This window comes from Neltuma alba, unplaced genomic scaffold, assembly GCF_004799145.2.
Source record: "Neltuma alba isolate B1F8T4 unplaced genomic scaffold, ASM479914v2 tig00006992_pilon, whole genome shotgun sequence".
Classification (NCBI taxonomy): Eukaryota; Viridiplantae; Streptophyta; class Magnoliopsida; order Fabales; family Fabaceae; genus Neltuma; species Neltuma alba.
The window spans coordinates 1-16,180 of NW_021634645.1; the positions used below are offsets into that span (position 1 = coordinate 1).

The 16,180-nt window shown below is 34.4% G+C and overlaps 2 protein-coding genes across 2 annotated transcripts; both read right to left on the reverse strand.

Annotated features, from left to right (window-relative positions):
* Positions 1-228: 228 nt before the first annotated feature.
* On the reverse strand, positions 229-2,550 carry LOC114751624 (pentatricopeptide repeat-containing protein At1g53600, mitochondrial-like). The gene has a single exon (XM_028940283.1). The coding sequence runs from the start codon at positions 2,254-2,256 to the stop codon at positions 229-231; it is 2,028 nt and encodes a 675-aa protein (XP_028796116.1). The 5' UTR covers positions 2,257-2,550.
* A 1,605-nt stretch (positions 2,551-4,155) lies between these two features.
* LOC114751639 (C2 domain-containing protein At1g53590) lies at positions 4,156-10,799 on the reverse strand. Its single transcript, XM_028940301.1, has 12 exons — positions 10,266-10,799; positions 9,868-9,942; positions 9,184-9,327; positions 8,850-8,942; positions 8,614-8,745; positions 7,820-7,972; positions 7,635-7,676; positions 7,379-7,427; positions 6,738-6,830; positions 6,470-6,653; positions 5,781-5,904; positions 4,156-5,573 (listed from the first exon to the last, which is right to left on the reverse strand). The coding sequence occupies exons 1-12, from the start codon at positions 10,389-10,391 to the stop codon at positions 4,530-4,532; spliced, it is 2,259 nt and encodes a 752-aa protein (XP_028796134.1). The 5' UTR covers positions 10,392-10,799; the 3' UTR covers positions 4,156-4,529.
* Positions 10,800-16,180: the final 5,381 nt, after the last annotated feature.

A 16,180-nucleotide genomic window follows, 5' to 3' on the forward strand; every position in this document is an offset into this window, starting at 1 on the left:
AAAAAAAAAAAGGCATATAAAAAGTTTCAACTTGATCTTTTATAATTTATATTCATGGGGAAAAAACAGATCTCTTTCGTTGGTATATTAAAAAAATGACATTAAAAATGTGACTGTATGTACTATCTGTCGTCTATATATTATCTTCATATTAATCATTTTCCCCCCTCAAATGCAATAAATGCATACAGACTAGAAGAACACATAAAAAATTTAAATATGCTTGTCTTACACAGTAATCCAACTACAACCTGGACTTTTCTTAATTCCTTTCAGGTTCTTTGTGATTCTGACTTGGTTCCTCTCAGCCTCTTTACCAGAAACAGAATACAAGTTTGACATCACTACATAAGGATTTGCATTAGAAGGTTCCATTTCAATAATACATTGTGCTGCAAGCTTCGCAATGTCAAGACGTGAATATGTCTTGCTTGCCCCAAGAACGGCCCCCCAAACACCAGAATGAGGTTTCACTGGCATTGACCTTATCAAATCAACTGCTTCATCTAGCAACCCTGCACGGCCAAGGAGATCGACCATGCATGCATAGTGATCAGGTCCTGGTTCAATTCCATATTCAGATTTCATCGAGTTGAAGCAATTCCATCCTTCTTGTACCAGTCCTGCATGAGTGCAGGCTGAAAGAACAGCAAGGAAAGTAACATGGTTGGGTTCAGGCCCTTCACACTGCATTTTCTTGTAGATTTTAATGGCTTCTTCACCAAAGCCATTTTGGGCAAACCCAGTAATGATTGAGTTGAAAGAAACTATGTTTGGTTCAATGACGTCTATGAAGATCGTGTAGGCAGCACTCACATACCCACATTTGGAATACATTGATACAAGAGAGTTTTGTACAGATAAATCACATTCCAAGTTCATCTTCAAAACATTAGTATGAATTTGCATCCCTTGATTCAGCATCACCAAAGCAGCTGAAGCTGAAAGAACACTGCTTAGTGTTAAAGGATTTGGTCTGCATCCTCCTCGAAGCATCTGAACATACCAATGCAAAGCTTTCTCATATTGCGTATTCCTCACAAATCCAGAAATAATGGCAGTCCAGACAATATCATCTTTCTCCGGCAACATTTCAAATAGCTTGATGGCCTTTCGAACTCTCCCGTTATTACAGAATCCAGTGATCATGGCTGTCCAAGAAATCAAGTCTTTCTCTGGCATATTCAGGAAAAGCCTGTAAGCTGCTTCTATTTCATCGTTATGAACATATCCAGAGATCAAGGAATTCCAAGAAACTATGTCCCTCTTGCTTATGGAGCTAAATATTTTGTCTGCCATGTCCACGCAACCCAATGTGCAATACATGGTTACAATGGTGTTACTCAAAACATCATCAGATTCAAATCCCATGCGTGAAACCAGCCCATGTATTTGCATTCCCTCTCGAATCCCACCACAACAACCGCAAGCTTTCAACACTATAGTCATGGTTGTGGAATTAACCTCCACCAGATTTTCCCTTCTCATATTTAAAAACAAATCAAACCCATCTTTGAAGCATCCTTTTTTCATATACCCATCTATCATTGCACTCCAGGAAACCACGTTTCTTTCAGGCATTCTATCAAACAAGTTTCTAGCATCAACAATCCTTCCATTTCTGCACAAACCATCAATCATAGAAGTCCAAGAGAACACGTCTCTCTCAGCCATGCCCACAAAAACCCACAACGCCTCATTTATTCTATCTATCTTCGAAAACCCAATTATCAATGCATTCGAACAAGCCGGATCCCGCAACTCTAGCGGAGCTTCAAAGTACAATTTTTCAGCCTCATGGAACATTCTTGCACGAACAAAACCAGTAATCATAGCAGCATATGAGACGTCGTTGCGTTCATGCATCATAGAAAACAACCTATAAGCTTCATGGACGTTACATCCATTACGTATATAAGCAGAAATCATAGCATTATAGGAAGCTGTGGTTCGTTCTGGCATTTCTTCGAACATTTTGCGGGCATTTGCAATTTGGCCATTTTCACCATAAGCAGTGAGCATAGCAGTCCAGGAGACAGTACTCTTTCTGGGCATACTCCTAAATATTGACTCTGCCTCTTTGATATTACCGTTTCTGCCATTTTTGGTGATCTGAGAATTCCAGTGTGCGATCAATTTACCGCCTTTAACCCTTTTCGCATCGGTATGAAGAAATTTGGATATCTGGGGAAAACTAATCATAAAAATTGAATGCTTTAGACGACAAAATCGCTCGAAAAGAAGCTTCGTTAGCATGTCTCCATTTGGGGTTGAGGCGATAACTCCATTGCCGAAGAGGTACAGCCGGAACTGAAATACCAGAGTTGAGTATCTAGAAATCAGAGGAAAGATGATTGTGTATTTCGAAGCAGGACATTCTTCCCTTCATATATTTCCTCCACATACCGTTACTACCTATTCATTTTCTTCTCACTGCATGATCCAATTACAAACGTTAGTTTCCCACCGCAAGAAACCCCTGATATCCATCCCAGGACCAATTGTAATGGCTCAGTATTATATGATCAAGACTTTAAATTGTCCGTGGCGGTGGTTTTGAAGTCTGAAACATATTCATAAATATAATTTTTCTTTTGGGCCTGAATTAAAGAATAGGAAAGAGTCAAGTGGAAGATTGGAATAGAAATCGCTACGCCCGCGTGTTTATGAAGTTTCTCGTGCTTTCCCGGTCGTTATCTCTGTGCGCTCTCTCAATTCTTTGCTTCATACATAATTAGGCATTTATGTGTTTTTGTGTATAACACCACGAAACCTAGCATCTACATCTACTGTTGGCCAACCTAGCAGGGACAAGGAGATCAGAAATACCTTTATTGAGATTTAGTTGAGATCAAATTAATTTAAATTGCTTTGTATTTATAGATTGTTATAAATTTTATGTCTTGTATTGATAATCGCTTTTGGTAATATGTGAAATGTGTTCTTAATTTTCGAGTGAATGAAATGTGCCCCTTTAAAAAAATCACAGTGGCTTTAAAAAACTTGGGCCTTTACCTAGAAGGCTAGAACTGAGTTCATTTAGGGATGTGCCCCATCTTCTAATATGAGAAAAATTCAAGGTCAAATTGCTGATGGGTTGGGACAGAAACAGAAAGAGCAAGTCAGTTGCGTGAGAGGATGAAGAAGGAAGAAAAAATTCTTGTCATACTTGATGACATTAGGGAGAGACTTGATTTGATAGAAATTGGAAGTTGGAACTCCCTTTGGGTGAAGATCACAGAGGATGCAACCTCTTGCTGACATCAAGAAATTCTGATGTTTTAATTAATTAAGATGGGAACTGAAAAGGATTTTCGTCTTGAGGTTTTTATCAGAAGATGAAAGTTGGAGCCTTTTCAAAAAGATAGCTGGTGAGATCGTTGATGATGAGAATTTGAAACCTACTGCTTTGAAAGTAGCTGAACGATGTGCTGGTTTGCCACTTTTGCTAGTTACAGTGGCCAAACGCGTTGAAGAACAAGGAGTTACTTGTCGTGAAGGATGCATTAAAACAATTGACTAGAGTTGACCGGGAGGGATTGAAATCTAAACTGTACTCTGCTATAGAGCTAAGTTACAATTATTTAGGGGCAGATGGGCTGAGAAAATTCTTTCTGCTCGTCATGCTCTATCTTTTCTTATATACTACTTGCAGTTCTAATCATAAGATCTCATTTATAGTTTACAAACAATATCTTATAATTAGAATCAAAGATAGTATTTTGTATTCTTTGGAGCCACTTGACATCTTTTATTTTTACGCAAGAACATGACTTTACGGCCTCTCTGATTATACTCATCAATCCATTTATTTATTTTTTGCTTACCAGTCATAGAATTTTCTGCTTCAGTAGTAAGTATGAGCCTTGTGAAGAGATACATATCTATCGTTAAGAACAGTGCATGGACAATTACACTTTCAGTTACTACAGGTGAAAGACACAATCAAGTTGTGATTGACATTAGTATATGAAAAGCGACCAACTACAAAGCATGGAAGAAGCTAATTCGTTAATCTTGCCGTAATGCTCATAATTCAATTTAGCTCAGGGATGCCAAGGCAAGTGCAGTGTTCACTATACCGAGAAATCAAATTATATTGCTATTCCAATATATTTATAGCAACAGTCCAGACATGTAAATAAGATTTGAGCATTGGATCATTTCAAACTTATTCCCTTGCTATGTTATTCTAATAACAATAAGGGAATAATCATTTTGTATACGTTTTATTCCTTAATCCTGTTTAAGTTCTTTACACGCTTTCAAACTTTCACAGTTTCACTTGACGGACGAACTCAACTTTCTCCGGCAGCCTAAGCAACAGCTAGCAAGTATTTTGACAAAACCTATTTGACTGTTGCAAAACCCAAACCCACTCAAAATTCTTGTATAAAAGGCTAATTACAACCATAACCTAGATTCTCCAGTACTCTTCAAAGCATCCACTGGGATGACTGTACAAACAGGGAAATCAACAAAGCTAAGATATTATGGGCAAGATACATACAATGGCTAAGACATTGATTTCATATCTGTTCCGTCCCACCACTCACACTGTCATGCTTTGTTTCAACATAATCTTTTGAAGATTTGTCAGGGCTGCCATGCTTTGCAGACTCTTCTTCAACATCTGGCTCCTTGGTCAGAACTTCATTGCCCAAAGTGGCGTCAGGTGAACGTGTCTGAACCACATTCTCACTGGAATTGAAAGGGTCATTGTTGAAAGAAACAATGACCTTGGAAGCAACGGGAATTCTTCCATCGCTGGGTGATTGAACTGAAAGAGAGTCATCATCGGAAGAGTCAGATTCTTCTAGGATTCTTGTTTCTTGAACCCCTGGTGAGTCAACCTGAGATTTTCTTGATTTATGGGAAAGCACATGCTTTAGGCCACGAGCTGATTTCCCTGCTGCATGCTTCAGCACATTTTTTGCCTTGTCTTTGGCATTTCCCTTGCCTGCGCTCTCTGAACCATTGCTTTCAGGGGATGTTCCTTCTATCTGAACCTTACCAGAGGCAAACTCAGAAATGTTATCCTCCATAACAAAGTGCACACCAATCTTTTTGGCATTCTCGGCTGAAATGTTTGCGTGTGGAGGTGGAACAGCCTCTCCAACACTACGTGCTGATGTCGGTGTTGGAGGCTCATTCTTTGGGCCCCTTCGAAATACTGACCCAATCTTGTGCAGTCCATTCATAATTGATTTTATTCTGTGCTTATCCTCTGGGTTATCATCATGACTGCTGCAGTCATTGTTCGAGGATCCAGATGCTGCTGAGTTAAAACTTCCACATAAATCATTAGGCTCCCTGTGAATTTCAGTATCAAGGCGTCGGCTCCTCCCTTTTCTAGGTTCCCATGTTTGGGACACTTCACTACCTGGTTGATGAACCCAAATTCCGGTCTCCTTTTGCCCTTCAACATCTATAGGCTCATAGTTATCTGCAACTTTTTGGGATTTTTCTGACGAAACAGATGAGAATGAACTTTTATTGTAAGCCTCATTTGCAAAGGAATTCCTTTCTTGTTCAGCATCCATTGCTTCCTTGTTACATGTTTTATCAACCTCCTGAAAAGATTAAAGAGAAAAAAGATGAAATCAAACAAAAGATCGCTGTTCAAATAAATGGGAGCAACTCAATGTTTCCATGGCAGACTAAAATCCATTTTTATTTTCCACCTTCATTTCTCTTTTTGTTTATTTCTTATTTGAATTTGAATGCTGATTTTTAAATACTACATAAAGAATCCTAATATATGGGAAAGAAAAAGATACCTTTGCATTGTCTTCAAGAATAGTTATAGCCAGGTGCAACCTCCCCGTTTTAATATTCTGAAGAGGTAACCACATATCATGCCTCTGGCCATCCCTCAAATCACCGAGGTTGACAGAACAGCTTCTATGGACAGTAAAATGTTCAATTAGCCTATCAAAAGATGAGTACTGACAGATGACAAGAGATCAAAGGAAACATATCCACAGCAAGGAGTATGACTTGAACAGCAAGAAAAGGCTGAACCAAGTGATGAAAAAAGGATTTTAAAGAATGAAAAATATTATCGCAATCTCACATGAAACTGAAACACCCAAAATTCTGAATCCAAACTGATCAGTAATTGGAAGCTATGAAATATTAGGTGTCAGGGAAAGATAAAGAATCCAGAGGTGGATAGCTGGAACCATCAATTGCAGAAATCACGGTTGCAGTAAGTCTAGAAACGAAAGCCGATAAACTGGAAATACTAATCAAAGCGAAATGGTTCTTTGGTTATTACTTGATCGCCAGAGACCTCATGTTAAATGCCAAGATATGTAAATTTAGAAAAATCAAACACAAATACATAAACGTCAACTAGCCAGTGTGTTCATATATGTTAGAATTTTGTATTTGTATGAGTCAAGAGAAAGTTGACCCTTAAGACCAAGTTAAAATAAATCTATTAAGTTCAGAAAGAGAAACAAACCCGAGGTTATCATCATAGAAGTGGTCCTTGTCACAAACTTCAATAGCCAACACATTAGCACACTCCCACGTTACAATGGGAATTTTAAATTCTTCTAGCCATTTTGGATTAAGTGTTTTCTTTTGTATCTTTGTCCTGAATCTGTAGCCACCTGAATGACCTTTTACATATGGATCTGCTAACCCTGAAATATAATGCAATTTTCACAAATGAGAAAAATAAGAGGCAGACAGGAAATCCTCATATTCATCACAAATTAAGAGATGACCGTTTAGATCTGATGGCTTCATGTCAGATCCTTCAACAACTTCTACATAGGCATAGGCGACAGGCTCCTTCTCATTGATGGAGAACCAAGGCTCTGCAACATTGGGAATTGTGGATGGATGAGCATGTGCTTTTAATAATGCAAAAATACAAGTCAAATGCATAACATATGTTGATATGGATTCTGACAAATAAAAATTACCCAAGATATACAACCATGAGTGAGTTATGCAGATTGTGATGTGGTTTGCTACAGATACATATTGAAAAACCAGATGAATGACGAATCTTATGACATTAGAAGTTTCCCCAGAATCATTTCATTAATCAAACCCTCATATACAGCCAAAATATGGCTAACTAAAACGCAATTTTTACCATAACGATGATCATAATGCCTACTTTGAGTGACTAAGCCCATCCCAAAAAGTTTTTTCTTAGGGGGGAGGGTGGTTGGAAAATTGTTTTTAGCGAGCAAATCAGTATGTTTGAGTTTACGAAGCAGCAGTATAGCAAGATTCAAGCTATACCCATGATGGACACAAGTAATTTTTGGTTAGTTCATCACCCCTAAAAGTAATGAATGAATGTAAGTCAAGTCAGGCTTACATACAAATGTAAGTATAAAAACGCGTGACTTACCTGGCTGGGGTGAAGCAAATTTCTCAACATCAACAACCAGCATATTAGGCTGCAAAATTTGTTAACGTATAAATATAAACATAAAATTGAAAACAAATAAGCTATACAGCAAGAATGGGACTTCAACATTAGAAACTACTAGAGAAAGAAGAAATAAGGAATTCCATGACACTTGTATGTTTATCAAATCATTTTAACACATCATCAGGCCACAAATTAGCCCAAAACAAACTTATCATTAGAGAACTAACTTCACCTCAACAAGAGTCTGTTCAAATGCGATGGACAAAAGCTTATCCTGATAAAAAGAAAAATTAATCAAATGCTGAGAAAATAGATAAGAATAATTAAGGATGGGCGAGAGAATACAAATGAAAAGAAAATAAAACAATTCTGAAAATTCTTGTTTAAAAAAAAAAAAAAAAAGCAATGTACACTTACTAGCCATCCAGCAATCCCAGGAACTTCTGTCACATCAAGGCCATGAGTAAATATAGGCTTAACAGTCATTTGGAAGTATGGAGGTTCAACAAAGCACACACGCAAACGACTGAGGAAAGGCCATGTTTGGCGAAATCTTACCCCAACCAAAACCTGAAGAAGAGGAAAATAGAGATAAAGTAGAACAGTCAGATTTTATTACATTTCTGTTCACTGCATGTTTGAAAGTCATTTCGAATTAGGATATATGGAAAGCCAACAAACCATTCTCATAGATCTCCACCTCAATCAAAACAGTGTTCCAAATCATTTAAAACTCAAAAGACATAGGTACCAAAGCTTTTATTGCTATTTCTCACTAGAGAATTAAAAAAAGAAAATGCGCAATGGCTTTCACACCCTTGCTTGTTTGTCTAACGGCTTTCATGCTCGGGCCCAAAGTAACTTAAAACTGTGCATGACAAATATTAATAACTGACAGTATAAATAATTTTCATAATACAAACTATAAATGGTAGTGGAAATTTTTAAACCCCTTCCCCCATATGGTCGTCTTGTACATCTTGCCTTCTAAAAAAATTACTAAGCTGTTCATTTTTAACTCAGACATTGCACTGTGCACATCACATTTATCCTTCTCATTACCAGTATTTCTGTTTTTTTTTAGAAATAAAAATGATACTTGAGAACCCTTAAATTCATAAAATTTTATTGACTAATTAGTCAATAAGAAATAAGTTTATATTCATCAAATGAGTCGCTAACCGGCTATAAGTTAGGTTCTACAGTCATACCTTCCCTTCAACATGCATACCCGTTATGTGCAGCTTTGCCCACATCCCAAAGCCTAATCTTTTCCTCAGTTTTACGGCTATTATTGCACTCATATCATCAGCCGTAAGAAAATTCATTCCTAATTCCAGAACCTGCATAGATCACAATGCAACATCTAAATCACACCAAAGAAGATTTCTAGCAGCAAATGCTGAACAAAAGACCGTTAGAATATGCTGCTTTAAATACCACATACCAAGTGGTCATCGTTATTTTGACGAAGCACCCTCATGTCAGTGAATAAAGGGGGGTTTCTCCCCAGGTACAGGTGCTGAACCATAGCTTTTTTCTGCAAGTATCATGCACAGTCGAGTCACCAATATTTCATCGCACCTCAATTCTCATGTCAAAGAAAGGGAAGAAAAAAGCTGTATATATTGCTGGCTAAGCATCTCATTAAAAGAAAAAAAGATGAAATTAATATAGTACTTAGACATTAATACATACTTAACATGAAAAGAATGTTCCAATTTCTAAATTGACGTAACACAATCAAACACTAATAACAGTCACAGAGTCACAAGACGTACAGCAGTCCAAGGCTTGTACTTCTCCAAGAACCAAGGTACGATTGGGAGCAAAATCTTCTGAGAAACAATTTGTTCCATGCATATGGGCCATATGTTTTCAACTGCATGGTTCAACCACCTCACTGATTCAGAATCAGAAAGCACCTGAAGTACAAGAATAGCCGTTATTCAACTTATCAATACAATATCATAGTCCTTTACAATTAAAATACGACATCTCAATAATACAATAGAATTCCAATGACAACACAAAAACACGCTACCAAAAGAAATGCTGAATTTTAACTCACAAAAGACAAACATGAAAAAAGAAAAGATATGTTTTAAAACCAGAATTTCTTAAATCCTTTTATTTTATTTCCTTATAGTGAAGTTTCATATAGTTTTCTTTTTTTGTACGAAAAGAAAAGAAAAACAGATGAGTTAAATGGTAAACTGAGGGCTTTTTGAAAAGCAATAAAAATAGATTGGAAAGTACCAAGGGAATAACGGAACTTAGATGCAGACTTCAACTTGTCTCATTCTCTTGGTATCAGATTCCGTCTGTGGGTTTAAGGAGGCAGGAAATGTTTTTTGAAATCCACGTAACATAGTTCTTTACTCTTTTTCACCCAAATCGAATGAATCGAGCGGATTAGCAAGTGTATCCTATAATAACAAATAACAGTTAAAAAGCAGAATTACCCTTCTTTGATTAGCTTGTTTCCTCTCCTCAAATTGTAACTTCCTCCGCAGTCTCGTGACATAACGTTCATGAACCTTGGTCAGAGGAAAGGATGAAAGATTGCAATCAGCAATAGATTCAGTCTATATTTTTTCGATATTCTTTAGACAAATAAAAGGATATAATACGGAATATGATTCAGGTTCCGAGCATCAGTAAGGGCCACTTTGTTTTCTTTTTGACGTTATCGATCGAAAGACAAATCTAAAAGAGATAAAGGAGCAAGAATAAAGCAATCAAGAAAGGGCGAGAAACAAAGAAAGGAAGCATGAAGCTAATGATAATAGATGTGCAGAACATGAAAATATTAGGAATCTGAATATAGAAGGCAACCAGAGTAACAAGTATGGACTCATACCAGGTAGAGATAGATCAGTGCTCCAAAATAAGCAACGGGGTGGCAACAGTTGAAGGCAGATAGCAACCAAAGCCCCAGAAGCACAATGCACGCATGATGCAATATTGAAATTTCTGTTATATCCATACCTTCCTCCTCCTCTTGTTCCTCTTTCTCTCCAAACTCAAACCCCTTCGGCCAGCCAAAACTACAGACTATCGCAGAATTATTGAGGGTCTTAACGCACCCACTGATTCAGACGCAAAACTACCTTTCAATCCGATATTAACTGAAAGCATACACACGAAAGATTCCTCAAATCCGATCCCCTATCAAAATGCTTCAACAACAAAAGCTAAAAGAAATGCTGTGACGTCAAGAAGTAAGAAGCATGAGGGACAACGTATGAACAGGACTTTAATAACGAAGTCACAAACTGAGCGAAATTCCCATGAGGCCCTCTCAAAATGCCAAGCCGTAGAGCAAATGATCAAACTGACACGTTCTCCACTCGACAAGAAGACGGCAGTAACAGGAAAATGGATAGAGACCTAAAATGTAACCGTAAAAGTAAAAATAAGAGGGAGGAATTCAAAGAGGTCTCCGACGGACCAAACGGCGTCGTACGGGAAAAGGTGGCGAGGTCACTGGCGATCGGCGATGTGCCCAACGGCTTCCAGAGAGAGGGGCTGCATTGAAAGGTTGACCGCGATATTGAGCCACGTGTCGGGGAAGCGTCCATGACGCGGACCATCAGATCAACAGGTGTCGGCACGTACAGAACATATATGATTTTTGGATTGGATAAAACCAAGCCCCAAAATTATGAATAAAATTATATACATTTATGTAGTGAATTTAGTGAAGGGTAAATTAGTACATGAAACGTATTATAATAAAAATAATTTAAATTTTTATTTCCCCCTTTGTTGATATCATTATAAAATAAATGAATAAACGTACGAATTAAAACTTAGGCGGCCCCGCTTTGTTCGCTGGGACGACTATGGTCACGTCACATGCAAGTGGCTTTGGATTCGGTATTCCATATTTTTTCTTTTTTTCTTTTGTCCCCCCCAAAAAAGGGAAAATTGCAAATAAAGAGCCCTCAATATATAAAATAGCAATCAGGGAGCCTAAATTTGAGAAATTACTCATAAGGACCCGATCTCAATTTGCAATTATAAAATCATGGTCAAATTACCAAAATACCCCTCTTTAATTTTTTTTCCAAAAAAGAACACCACTGCCTCGCCGGAATCCAACCGCCGGCGCCGGAGTTCCGGCCACTGGAGCTTCGCCACCTCAGCCGCCGGATTCCGGCGACCTTCCTTTATTTTTTTCTTGAAACTGTTTTTTTTTTAAATTGGGGGGAAGTGAGGTTGGGGGGATTTGATCCCCCAACCTCATGCTTCCCAAAATTAGGAATGACCATTGAGCCAACAAATTTTTGCTAACATTATAAGACAAAAAAAAAAATAAGTTAACTCATTTACTCTTATTCCAGGTGATAACAAGAATACATTTGAAAATAACAAGTTCTGATTATAAAATAACAAGTCTGGGATTAAAATTTAACAACACGTTTTTTTTTATAACAACACACTCTGTTGCAGGTGATAACAACAATACATTTGAAAATAACAAGTTCTGATTTTAAAATAACAAATATATTATTTACGTTCAATTCGAATTTTTATAATTATAAAATTCAAATTATAATAATAAATTTTTCTAAAATTAAAATATGATTATAAATAATTTATATTTAAGTATAATTATTATTCTGATTATTTATTAATTACTAAATGATTATATTAATTATTTTGTCCAATTATATAATTATTAATTTAAAAATGAAATTAATTTCAAAGAATAAAGTTAATAAATAATTTTTCAAAAACTACAAAGCACCTAATTAAAAAATAAGCGAAACTATAAGGACCTGATAAAAAGAAAAAAAAATAGAAGGACCTAATTAAAAACACACGAAAGTAAAAGGATCTGATAAAAAGAAAAAATTTTATAAGGAGCCAATTAAAAATCAGATGAAACTATAAAGACCTGGAGATTAATTATCTCTAATTATAAATTAGAGATAAATTTCATTTATAAATTTAAGCAATAAAAAAGTATTTTTAATCTACAATAAATTGTACTATTTATAATTTATAAGAAGTAGTTTGATTTATAATGAGTTGTATAGATATATAGATTAAAAATTTTAAAAAAAAATTAAAAAAGTGTGTTGTCATTTTCCCTAAATTTTATTTATAAATTTGAACAATAAAAAAGTATTTTTAATCTATAATAAATTACACTTCAAGTTTTGATTATAAATTGGAGATAAAAATTATTTTTTTAGCAAATTAAATAGATTTAAAATACTTTTTATAAGTTATAAATAATTTATTTTTCAAAAGTATAAAATAATTAATTGTTATAAAAAAATGTGTTGTTAAATTTTAATTTTAGATTTCTTATTTTATAATCAGAACTTGTTATTTTCAAATGTATTGTTGTTATCACTTAGAATAAAATGTGTTGTTATATAAAAAAAAGGTGCTCTTAAATTTTAATTCCAGACTTGTTATTTTATAATCAGAACCTGTTATTTCCAAATGTATTGTTGTTATCACCTGAAAAAGAGTGTGTTGTTATAAAAAAAAACGTGTTGTTAAATTTTAATCCCAGACTTGTTATTTTATAATCAGAACTTGTTATTTTCAAATGTATTATTGTTATCACCTGCAACAGAGTGTGTTGTTATAAAAAAAACGTGTTGTTAAATTTTAATCCCAGACTTGTTATTTTATAATCAGAACTTGTTATTTCCAAATGTATTGTTGTTATCACCTGAAACAGAGTGTGTTGTTATAAAAAAAACGTGTTGTTAAATTTTAATCCCAGACTTGTTATTTTATAATCAGAACTTGTTATTTTCAAATGTATTGCTGTTATCACCTGCAACAGAGTGTGTTGTTATAAAAAAAACGTGTTGTTAAATTTTAATCCCAGACTTGTTATTTTATAATCAGAACTTGTTATTTCCAAATGTATTGTTGTTATCACCTGAAACAGAGTGTGTTGTTATAAAAAAACGTGTTGTTAAATTTTAATCCTAGACTTGTTATTTTATAATCAGAACTTGTTATTTCAAATGTATTGCTGTTGTCACCTGCAACAGAGTGTGTTGTTATAAAAAAAACGTGTTGTTAAATTTTAATCCCAGACTTGTTATTTATAATCAGAACTTGTTATTTCCAAATGTATTGTTGTTATCACCTGAAACAGAGTGTGTTGTTATAAAAAAAACGTGTTGTTAAATTTTAATCCCAGACTTGTTATTTTATAATCAGAACTTGTTGTTTTCAAATGTATTGTTGTTATCACCTGCAACAGAGTGTGTTGTTATAAAAAAAACGTGTTGTTAAATTTTAATCCTAGACTTGTTATTTTATAATCAGAACTTGTTATTTTCAAATGTATTGCTGTTGTCACCTGCAACAGAGTGTGTTGTTATAAAAAAAACATGTTGTTAAATTTTAATCCCAGACTTGTTATTTTATAATCAGAACTTGTTATTTCCAAATGTATTGTTGTTATCACCTGAAACAGAGTGTGTTGTTATAAAAAAAACGTGTTGTTAAATTTTAATCTCAAACTTGTTATTTTATAATCAGAACTTGTTGTTTTCAAATGTATTGTTGTTATCACCTGCAACAGAGTGTGTTGTTATAAAAAAAAAAAACGTGTTGTTAAATTTTAATCCCAGACTTGTTATTTTATAATCAGAACTTGTTATTTTCAAATGTATTCTTGTTATCACCTGGAACAAGAGTAAATGAGTTAACTTATATTTTTTTTTGTATTATAATGTTAGCAAAAATTTGTTGGCTCAATGGTCATTCCTAATTTTGGGAAGCATGAGGTTGGGGGATCAAATCCCCCCAACCTCATTCCCCCCAATTTAAAAAAAAAAACAATTTCAAAAAAATAATAAAGGAAGGCCGCCGAGGTGGCGGAGCTCCGGTGGCTAGAACTCCGGCGCCGGCGGCTGGATTCCGGCGAGGCAGTGGTGTTCTTTTTGAAAAAAAAAAAAATTAAAGAGGGGTATTTTGGTAATTTGACCTTGATTTCATAATTACAAATTGGGACCGGGTCCTTGTGAGCAATTTCTCAAATTTAGGGTCCCTAATTGCTATTTTATATATTGAGGGGTCTTTATTTATAATTTTCCCTACAAAAATGTATTCCATGCTTTTTCACAAGCCCATTAACATTATTGCTGACTTAACTATAGAAATTAGCCCTTATAATCATATTTAATACTACCTCCAGTCCTAATTATAAGAACCAGTTAACTAATTTGAGGAAATTAGAAAAGTAAGTTGAGTTAGTTATTTGTCCTAAATAGATGTTGTCTTTCCTAAAATATCATTGCTAATCAAGTGTATTGACTAGAACTCTTATTATTAGAAGGGCTACTTTGGGAAAAAAATATATAAATATGAGAGATAAAGTGGATTGAGGTCTTATATTTAGGATCAAAATAAAAGTCAAACAGGATCTTATATTAAGGACTGGAGGTAGTATCAGATAGTACCTTAAATAAGAGTGTCTTAAAGAGTAAGATAATTGTGGTTAATAATAAAAATAAGTTACATTCAGATCATTAAGTAAATTTCAAATATATTTTTAAATAATAAATTTTGTAATAAAATTTTTTTAGCAATTTTTTCAAAATCAAAGACTTTCAAAGCCGCACCCTTCTCTTCTTTCTACACGTTTTCCTTCTTTACTTCCCTTGTGAGTTACTACTACAATTTTGTTTGCAATTTTTTATTCTCTGTGTCTGTCTTTGTATTCTTTACACAAATATTTTATGTGCATGTCCCTACGTATACGAGAAGGAAAGCTATTAGAGTTAAGTTAAACAATATTATGCCAGCTAAAACTGCCAACTCAGTAATTGGATGAATACAATTAACTTCACATTAATTAAAAAAACAATCATCTTCTTTTATAAGAAAAGCATAATTTTGTTTTAAAAAATGCTAAACTTAAATACTTTAAAATCCAAACCGAGCCCAACACATACCTCAATACATGATATGGGGTGTTGAATACTAAATTACTTTGCAAAAAAATGAAATCCTTATCATTTAAATTTATTTCAATAATTAAATTCTTTTATCAATTACATTTTTTCGGCCAAACTTTTATCTATTCCAATATCAGCAGCATTATTTCATGATAATTTTTCTACGTTTGAATATCATGTTTAAGGGGGTGTTTGGAAATAACCAAACTATAGTTTGGAGAATAGCTTCTGAAGAATAGATTTTGGGAAGAATAGATTTTTTGAAGAATAGATGTTGTGAAAAAGTGATTCTGAGAAGTGAGAGTGTTTGGATAGTTGTTACCAGAAACACTTTTTACATGTACAAATTACTAAAAAAGGCATAAGTTAATATGATAATTACAGAAAATATATATTTTATGATATATTTTAATTTGAAGGAATAAAATTGTTAATAATATATTTTTTATTAACATCATTAATAATACATAAGATAATATAATTAATAAATAATTAATATGTATATATATTTATAAGATATAAGATTAAATATATTTATAAAAAATGTTTATAAAAAAACAACAAGATACATATCTTATAGGCTCTTACACTCTCTTTCTTTTTTCCAAAAGCAAAAAAATTTTGCTTTTCCCAAAACCATGGTTTTGATTTTTTTAATAGTGTTTGGGTGATTTTTTTCCTAAACCATGGTTTGGGTTGGAACCCAAACACCTCCTAAGACTACTGACAACTAGGCGCCCAGGATTATGATTACAAGTATTTGACTTTGGGTGTGTTTGGATAGAAACCAAACCATGGTTTCAGAATTGCTTTTACGGATTACGAAGTAAAT

What these genes read in the sequence shown, in the direction of transcription:
- LOC114751639 (XM_028940301.1), bottom strand. Translation starts at nt 10,391, where the DNA reads ATGGATATAACAGAAATTTCAATATTGCATCATGCGTGCATTGTGCTT. An exon ending in AACAAGCTAATCAAAGAAGG is followed by an intron (nt 9,328 to 9,867) that starts GTAATTCTGCTT and finishes CTTGTACTTCAG; the next exon opens with GTGCTTTCTGATTCTGAATC. An exon ending in GAAGCCATCAGATCTAAACG is followed by an intron (nt 6,654 to 6,737) that starts GTCATCTCTTAA and finishes ATTATATTTCAG; the next exon opens with GGTTAGCAGATCCATATGTA.
- LOC114751624 (XM_028940283.1), bottom strand. Translation starts at nt 2,256, where the DNA reads ATGCTAACGAAGCTTCTTTTCGAGCGATTTTGTCGTCTAAAGCATTCA.